Source organism: Trichechus manatus, unplaced genomic scaffold, assembly GCF_000243295.1.
Source record: "Trichechus manatus latirostris isolate Lorelei unplaced genomic scaffold, TriManLat1.0 scaffold00107, whole genome shotgun sequence".
In the NCBI taxonomy this organism is placed as follows: Eukaryota; Metazoa; Chordata; class Mammalia; order Sirenia; family Trichechidae; genus Trichechus; species Trichechus manatus.
Window position 1 is genome coordinate 3,235,041 of NW_004444043.1, and position 9,034 is coordinate 3,244,074.

General features: G+C 43.3%; 1 protein-coding gene across 4 annotated transcripts in view; it reads left to right on the top strand.

The window, feature by feature from the left end:
• LOC101347192 (guanine nucleotide-binding protein G(q) subunit alpha) overlaps positions 1 to 9,034 on the top strand; it is a 341,585-nt gene that overhangs the window by 322,674 nt on the left and 9,877 nt on the right. For all 4 annotated transcript variants that reach the window (XM_004383281.2, XM_023737734.1, XM_023737735.1 and 1 more), the window contains exon 6: positions 6,599 to 6,752. In XM_004383281.2, the coding sequence (XP_004383338.1) occupies positions 6,599 to 6,752 (154 nt within the window). The remainder of the gene's footprint in view (positions 1 to 6,598; positions 6,753 to 9,034) is intronic.

The window sequence follows — 9,034 nt, forward strand, 5'->3', positions numbered from 1 at the left end:
TTGCTTGGTGAAGTTGGGTTGATCTGGTCCTTGAAGGATAGGAAGTGAAGACAGCATTGCAGGCCATGGCCTTGCATGGCAGTGGGGACATTGAGTGTTTTTCTGGAGAGGTGAGCATGTGTGTAGGGGCTCAAGTTGAAAATGTGCATTGAGATCAGGCCAGGCCAAGCTATGAATGCACACTGAGAAACTTGGGACTTTTCCCTGTAGGCAGCACTAGTCAGTCATGTTTAGCAGGGGTGTTATGGATTGAATTGTGTCCCCTAAAAATATCTGTCATCTTGGATTCCCAGTATTGTGTGATGGTCCACTGTTTTGTCATCTGATGTGATTTTCCTATGTGTTGTAAATCCTACCTTTATGGTGTTAATGAAGCAGGCTAAGCGGCAGTTATGTTAATGAGGCAGGGCTCAATCTGCAGGATTAGATTTTATCTTAAATCAGTCTCTTTTGAGATATAAAAGAGAGAAGCAAACATAGAGACGGGGAACCTCATAGCACCAAGAAACAAGAGCCAGGAGAATAGCGCATCCTTTGGACCCAGGGTCCCTGCACTGAGAAGCTCTTCAACCAAGGAAGATTGATGACAAGGACTTTCCCCCAGAGCCGACAGAGAGTGAAAGCCTTCGGCTGGAGCTGGCACCCTGAGTTTGGACTTGTAGCCTCCTAACTGTAAGAGAATAAATTTCTCTTCTTAGAAGCCATCCACTTATGATATTTCTGTTATAGCAGCTCTAGATGACTAAGACAAGGGGGTTGCACTAGAAAAGCTATATTTTCTGGAGATAAGTTAGAAATCTTGAAATGTAGAAGACCCCTTGCAATGGCTTGAACAGAGCCGCCAGACAAGATACTCAACAGTTACACAGTTCCAATTGCCTGAAAGGGCAGGTTACCTGCTACAGCATGTGAGCAGGTAGACTGCCTTTTCCCAGGGCCAGGGATGAGGTGAATGCTTCCCAGGTTTTCTCTCTACCCCTTCTAGCCCATGGAAGGAAGGACCTACCTGATCGGTGAGGTCTGGATGAGTCTGACATTTTCATGGCCACATTTGCAAAGAGGCAAAGTGACTGCAAAGAAACCACCAGGCACCATGCTCCATGCACTTACAGCCTGTCCTCAGACACAGTGGCCTGTAGGTCTCCCTGTCTTCGTGTGCGATGGAGACTAGGCAGGACCTACTCTGGCTGGCCTCTTCCTGTCGCTACTCTCTATTCCAGCTTTCTTGCTTGCATCCCAGGGAACACTCTCTTCACTGGGAGAGATAGTTACTTTCAGTTCAGGGGAAATAGTGGGCTGATGAGAAGGAGTTGGAAGCCTACTTGGGCCTCAGGCGTAGGTCATGCCCATCCACACAGTTAACAAGAAGCCCTATGTTAGGGATAGTAAAACCTTTACTAGTATCCTCTTTGTGGAGTCTTTGGGTGATGCAAATGGTTAGGCAGTCACTGTAACCCAAAGGTTGAAGGTTAACCTTGAGGCATCTTGGAAGAAAGGCCTGAAGATCTGCTTCTGGAAAATCAGCCATTGAAAACCCTATGGGGCACAGTTCTACTCTGACACACATGGGGTCACCATGAGTCAGAATTGACTCGAAGGCAACTGGTAATAAGTATTCTCTTTGGTTCCTCTTGTATGTTTCCCGTCTGGCTAAAACTTCCAAGTGATGGAGGGGTGAGTGTTAGCACCACTGCCCCCTCAACTTCCTTTAACTGTTTCTTCCGTGGTGAACAAAGCTTCATTGCTGTTTTGTCATTGGTCATACACATGTCTCTCACGTTGCTATTTTCTTTTCTTCCTTGAAGCCTCATAAACTGGTAGATTGAAGCATACACTTGAGATACAAAGGCCATAAAGTCTCCTGAGACACACTGCTCCCTCATAGATTTCGACTTAACTGAGTGGAGTCGATTATGCCTTACATTCTGCATGTTCCATTACCTGTGAGATACCATAAACATCTCTCCCTCTCCCTGTCTCTCTCTCTTTTTTTTTTCCTGTGAGGATTTAGTCCTGGTGCTTTGATACAGAGCATATCTGGTTGTAAATATTCTCCCATGGGGAGAAGAAAAGGCATAAAGAATTTCCACTGCAGAGTGAAAAACAAATCATACAACATAAAGAATCTTCATTCATACTCGTGAGGAATGTGCTTCTTAGCTCAAGTAGATGCATGAGACTAAATGGGAAGCTCCTGTTCAGAGGTGAGATGAGAAGGCAGAAAGGGACAGGAGCTGGCTGAATGGACGGGAAGTCCGGGGTGGAAAAGAGGGGTGTGCTGTCACAGTATAGGGAGAGCAACTAGGGTCACATAACACTGTGTGTGTAAATTTTTGTATGAGAAACTAACTTGAATTGTAAACTTTCATTTAAAGCACAATAAAAAGGTCTTCATTCATCTTAATTGGGAAGAACAATAAGAATGAAGCTGTCACAGTTAGATTTTTATCGAAGGGCTCAGACACTGAGCTGTAGGTGTTTGTGTGTGTTTCTTAGCGCATAAATGGCACAGAGCCTCACCTCCCGCTCGTTGTTGTCCCTGGCTCATCAACAAGCTTTCTGCACCTTCCAACTCCAAGTGTGGTCTGTGAGTCAGCAGCACCAGCCTCACCTGGGAGCTTGTTAGAAATGTAAAACCTTAGTCCCTGCCCCATGCCGAATTGGAATCCCCATTCTAACAAGATCCGCAGGTGGTTCATAAACACGTTAAAGTTTGAGAAGCCCAGCGCCAGTTCCATGCTTCGCAAATTTTAGTGTGCACCAGAGCCACCTAGAAAGCTTGTTAAAACACCCATTCCTGCCCGCCACCCCCGCCATAGTAATTAAATTTGGCGGGCCTGGTTGAGGGCCTGGAGATGCTGATGCTGGGTCAGCTGTCCACTTTGAGAAGCTTGGCTCTCTAATTTTCCCCTGAATTAGAAGCCCAAGCCCCAGGCTGCTCAAGCCTCAGGCCATGGGCACGTGCTAAGCGGAAAAGTAGCCAAGAGCAGCCCAAGTTGCATACAGGGCAAAGCTTCAGTGGAACCAGGTCACTCCAGCGGCTGTGCCTCCAGTGTCCTTAACCAGCAGCACTGCACACAGAGGGACGATCACCTACACAAGTCATTTCTGGGACACGGTGCTGGGTTCAGTCTGCTCTCCTGGCCACTGTCCTGGAGGCTGGTAAGAGGCCTCAGACTAGTCTTGATACTTTTCATCCGAGAGACCTCAGGCACCTCTTTCTGTATTAACCCCAAGAATTACCTTTTAAGGATTTCAACAGCAAAGGGCCCAAATAGGACACCTACTCTTGGGGAGTCCATCATACCCCTTCCGGAAAATGCTAAATATAATGATAAATCTTTCTAATGCAGACTCACCAGTTGATGCCAAGGTGTGCACACCAGTGGTTTATCTAGGGTATTGCACTGACCCTGGGCATCTGGTACCACTGAGCAGTTTCTATTAAGCCAGTATGGGCTAACGTCCCTCCTGAAGCACAGTAATGTGTTAATTAAAAGATTGACAAGCTTGACTTGTATTTTTTAGCTGATATTATGGTAAAGTTATCTCAAAGAGGGGTATCAGATGTTTGGACAGGGGCACAGTTTCAGTGCTTGCCGAGAGCGCCATTTTCCATAGATGTGCCGCTGGCCATACCGAGTTAATAGAAACTGCTCAGTGGCGCCATGCACCTGGGGTCGGTGCAATACCTGTCATGCCTGCCATAACCTAGTTGCACCTTTGGTGCATGCCTACGCTTTGGACAGGTCTTCTTCGAAGACCAAAGTGCAACTTTCTAGCATTTCTCTAGCTATAGGTAAGGGGAAAAAAAGCAAGCTCCCACCAGGGTTGCCACTGTCTAACTTTCTTTAGATTCCTTTTTCATTCTTTCAGTTCTTATTAAGACCTTGCTTCACCTCAGTCCTGAAATTTTAAACCTATAAAAATCTCAAGCTGCTAGGCATCATTTCTCAGGGAATGTTGTTTCCAGAACCGAAAATGTTACCACTATATAGCTATGATAATCAGGTAAATGGCTATAGGTGTGTAGATAGAAAAGATATTTTTACAGGCTGTACATGTCATTTATGTAAAAGAGAAATGAATGCAGTGAAATAAATATGCCATCGGCTGTGAAACAATCGTTCAATAGATCAGTCTCACATGTTTCATCAGTATTTAATTCTGTAAGCAATTGTAGGCACAAAACTGAAAGGTTGAAGACATTGGTAACGATCAGCTTTACCAGGTTTGGTAGAGATGTGCTTTTTGAAAAGTATGCCCTTTCAAGTGGATTTGGCTTGGCGTACTTTACAGAAGAAACAAATAAGGTATAGACAGGATCTAAAAGATTGTACTGCTCAGCTGGTTTTCCTGGAGGTGGCTTGGAACAGAGCTTTATGCAGAGGAGCGTGCTTGACCATCGTTAAGCCTGCACTGCGAAATGTGGCAGAATCTGAGCAGAATATATTACAGCTTGACCCCAGAGTCATAATAGTCATCCCTCAAGCATCTTTCATTCATTCCCTTTTATAAGTTTGGGGGAAAACATATCCAGGTCTCTCAACTGGATATATTTTATATAATAAGAAACAGAAAAACCCAGCCCAAATGAGCTTCAAAAAAATAAAGGGTACTAGTTATTGCTGAAGGGGTACTGAGTTTCTGTTTGGGGTGATGAAAAACTTCTGGAAATGGATAGTGGTAATGGTTGCACAACATGGTAAATGTAATTAATGTCACTGAATCATACACTTAGAAATGGTTAATGTGGCAAACTTTTTGTTATAGATAATTTACCACAAAGAATTTTTTTAAAAATAAAATACAATTAAAAAAAAAAAAAATCCAGAGGCATGGCCAAGTTCAGACATTGTTTGACCAAGCAACTAAAGTGATATGGGCAGGACCTGGTTTCTTCTCTCAGTTTCTCAGCTCAGACTCATCAGTGTTGGCTGCTTGGCCTCCAGGTATCCATGTTGTGGTTTCAAAGTGGCTTCTAGAAGCTCCTGGGAGTATTGTACATGATGTCTCTTTCACATTCTTCATGAAAGCAAGGTTCCCTGTCCCAGAGTTCCCAGCACAAGTCCCAGGGTTAATTGCTCAGCTGACCTGATTACCGTAAGCCAGAGAATGGCCTGCCCTGATTGGCTGGGGCCTGGATTCAGAGCCCAGCCCTGAACCAGTCCCTGTGCTAGGGGATGCGGTACTCGGTTTAAACCACTGAGCCGCACACTAGTAATGGAGGTGCAGACATCAGTCCCATGCAGCCGTTTCCATTGCCCAGAACTCAGTCATGACATGTAGAACTAGGCAAAGGGACGAAAGTGTTGTCTTGCTGTGTGTCCAGGAAGAAGTGTGTCCTTGCACCATGCCGTTTATATCCTTGGGGAAAGGAGAATCCCCAAAACATGCTGCCTTTATCTGTGACCTGAAGGTGGTAATGATTTGGAGAGGAGTGTATGGGGGTGGGGGGGCGGTGGAGGAGGGAGCCAGGGGCGAATTAACCAGTAAACGAGGTATGCACCAGTTTGCATTGAGCAAGGTATACATGGGATTAATTGTATTTACTTGCTAGTCTGTGAGCAATTTCACATGGGTTTCACCACATCTTTGACATGGTGGGTGACAGGAGAAATTGTGCACTGCAGATTGGTGGAAAGGCACAGCTGGGCACATGCATACCTTGCTTATTGGGTAATCCAGCTCTGGGAGAATTGATAAGCAAGTATAGAAGAGGCTGTGAGGTGAGGCTCTTGCGCTTCTGGCTGATGAATACATTTTTTTGAGAGGAGTGCTTTGACTTATTAGTGTCTTCATTTATAAGAGCAAGCTGGTGAATTTCCTGGAGAATCCATTTAGGTTTTCTGTTACCAAGGTAGGCTTGAAAGTGTGGCTTTAGGTAAAAACGCTCACAGATGTTGAAGATGTGTAACCTTTGTATCTCCAGGTAATTAATATATATATCACCACAATTCTGTATGAAAATTAGAGTGAGACATAGGGAGAAAGTTGTGTGCTCTGGTGAACAGGAAATGTATGATATAAAACTATTTTTCCATGCTTTTGCTTACCAGAGAATTAACTGGCTGGTTGATTGATTTATATTTATATAGTAGGTGGCAATAATTATAGAAATATAGATGTGCTTTGGGTAAATAATTAACTTTGTTAGGATTGTTTAAAATGAGCTAACTGTGTAGGCCCAAATAAATATAGGAAACAAAATGAAGCCTGGTGTCCAGTCTTTAATTCAGATCTTAAGTATTTAATCATGAATGGAAAATTCGTGGTGGAAATTTGTCACAGTGTGCCAGATACAACATGATTCTCTAGGCTTTGATTATTTTTTCTTTCAGGTTTAAGAGTTATTTCAGCAGATCATAGTTATTATTATTTTTCTCTTCTGCATGTCAACCTGAGAGTTTGTACAATGGAAACAGCCAATATATAATGAATTACTTGCATATAATTCATGATAAAACCTACTACAGCCCAGCCTCAGGCTACAAAAATTGGATGCATACAGAAGGTGCATTGGACTTATGAAATAAACACGATTCACAGACTAAGGAATCTCATAATTCACTCCTTTGTTTATTTTGTTTTTTTCCAGAACCGAATGGAAGAAAGCAAAGCACTCTTTAGGACAATTATCACATACCCTTGGTTCCAGAACTCCTCGGTTATTCTGTTCTTAAACAAGAAAGATCTTCTAGAGGAGAAAATTATGTATTCCCACCTAGTTGACTACTTCCCAGAATATGATGGTAAGTCAGCACCGTTCAGAGCAGCCCAGGAGGCAGGGGTGCTTTTTCCCTCCCAACACAGATACAAAAGCTAATACCTTGCAGTGCACTGGAGTTCCTGTGAGTTGGAGTCGACTCAACAGCACACAACAACAAGAGCATCAGGGCTGCCTTTGCTCTCAGAAGCCTACATGTTGTGATTGATGGATTACCAACTATTGTTTGCTCTGTCCTTTAATGACAAAACATTTCATTCCCTGATAAAGCTGAAAGTTATAGAAAAAGAAAACAACTTCTAATACATTTTGAAATAGCCATATTAGGGGAAGAAACAACCCGGTAGTTTTGACCAATTAAACATCAATCATTGTGTTTTCCTCTTAGCTCCCTTTTATTTGGTTACAGTCTGGCTCTGTCTTGGGGGGAAAACACAGTTTTGTGGTCAAGAGCCCATACTCGAAAGTCCATCTACCCAAGTTCAAATCCCAGTTCTGACACATCCTATCTGTAGGACCATGATCAAGTCACATAACTTCTCTCGGTCTTAGGACCAAACTCACAGGATTATTTTGTAGACTATGACAGATAACATATGTGTGACATTTAACATGATGCCTGACACATAGTGAATACTTAGGAAATATTTACTTTTTTGGGTGCTTCATGGCTGATGAAGTTCCATCATTCTTTTGAATAGTACCCATCCTTTAAGTTCTTCCTGAAGCACTTAGAATCTGTAGCACCCACTTCAGTACCCATAGGGGTTTGCATCTTTACTGAGTTCTTATAAATAAATCTTGTTTCCCTAACTAGACTCTGAAATCCTGAAGAACTGGACACGCAACCCATTCTAAGTAATACTGGTTCTTTGGTAACAAAATACATCCACACTCAGCTAATCTAAAACAAGTGAAAAAGTCATAGCCATGGCCCTGTAAGAGCTTTTGCTGCAGGATAAACACATCTTACACACCCTCCTCCAAGCTTCAGTCCAGATCGGTGGTGTTGTTGTTGTGTGCCGTCAAGTAGATTTCACCTCATAGCAACCCTATATGACAGGGTAGAACTGCCCCATAAGGTTTCCTAGGCTGTAATCTTTACAGGAGCAGATTGCCAGGTGTTTTCTCCCACGGAGCAGCTGAAGACCTTTCAGTTAGCCAAACACTTAGCTTTTTTGTGCCATGAGGCTCATCGAATCTAGATTAGGATTGGCAGACTATGGCCAGCAGGCCTGTTTATAAATCAAGTTTTATTGGAACATCCAAAAAAACCAAACCCACCTCCATCGAGTCGATTCTGACTCAGCAACCCTATAGGACAGAGTAAAACTGCCCCATAGAGTTTCCAAGGCTGTAAACCTTTATGGAAGCAGACTGCCACATCTTTCTCCCTCAGAGCTGCTGGTGGGTTCAAATCGCCAACCTTTCAGTTAGTAACCGAGCACTTGACCACTGCGCCACGAGGGCTTCTTACTGGAACATAGTCACACCCGTTCTTTTATACACTGTGGCTCTCTGGCTGCCTTTGCGCTATAACAGCAGAGCTGAGTAATTGTGACAGAGACCACATGGCATGCAAAGCCTAAAATAATTTACTCTCTGGCCCTTTATAGAGGAAGTTTGCTGAACCCTGGTATGAAGAGTATAGTGGCTAAGGGTACAAGCTTCGAATGTATCAGAGTTCCAGCTCTGCTACTTACCGGCTGTTCAACCTTGGACAAGCTGACTTAACTACTCAGTTTCTTCCTGAGTAACAAAGAATTAGGAGCCTGCATGGCACAAGCAGTTTGCAATCAGCTGCTAACCAAAAGGATGGTGGTTTGAACCTACCCAGCAGCTCCACAGAAGAAAAGTCCTGGTAATCGGCTTTCATAAAGATTGTTGTTTTTTTTGTTAGTTGCCACTGAGTCGATTCCAACTCATGGCGATCCCACCTTGGCAGAGTAGGACTGTGCTCCATAGGGTTTTCAAGGATGTGAACTTTCGGAAGATTACAGCCAAGAAAACCCTATGGAGCAGTTCTACTATGTCACACATGGGGATGCCATGAGTTGGGTGCCAACTCAACAGCAGCTAACAACAAGGATTAAATGGGATCATATATATAAAGCACTTAGCACAGTCACTTGGCACATAAAAGAACACAAACTCAAAAGTACCTACTGTAGAAGTGTGTTTAACAACACAAGAACAGACTATTTTTTTTTTCTTTTTTTTAATATTTTATTGTACTTCAGGTGAAGGCTTACAGAACAAATAGTTTCTCATGAAACAGTAGTACACATGTTGTTTTATGACATTGGT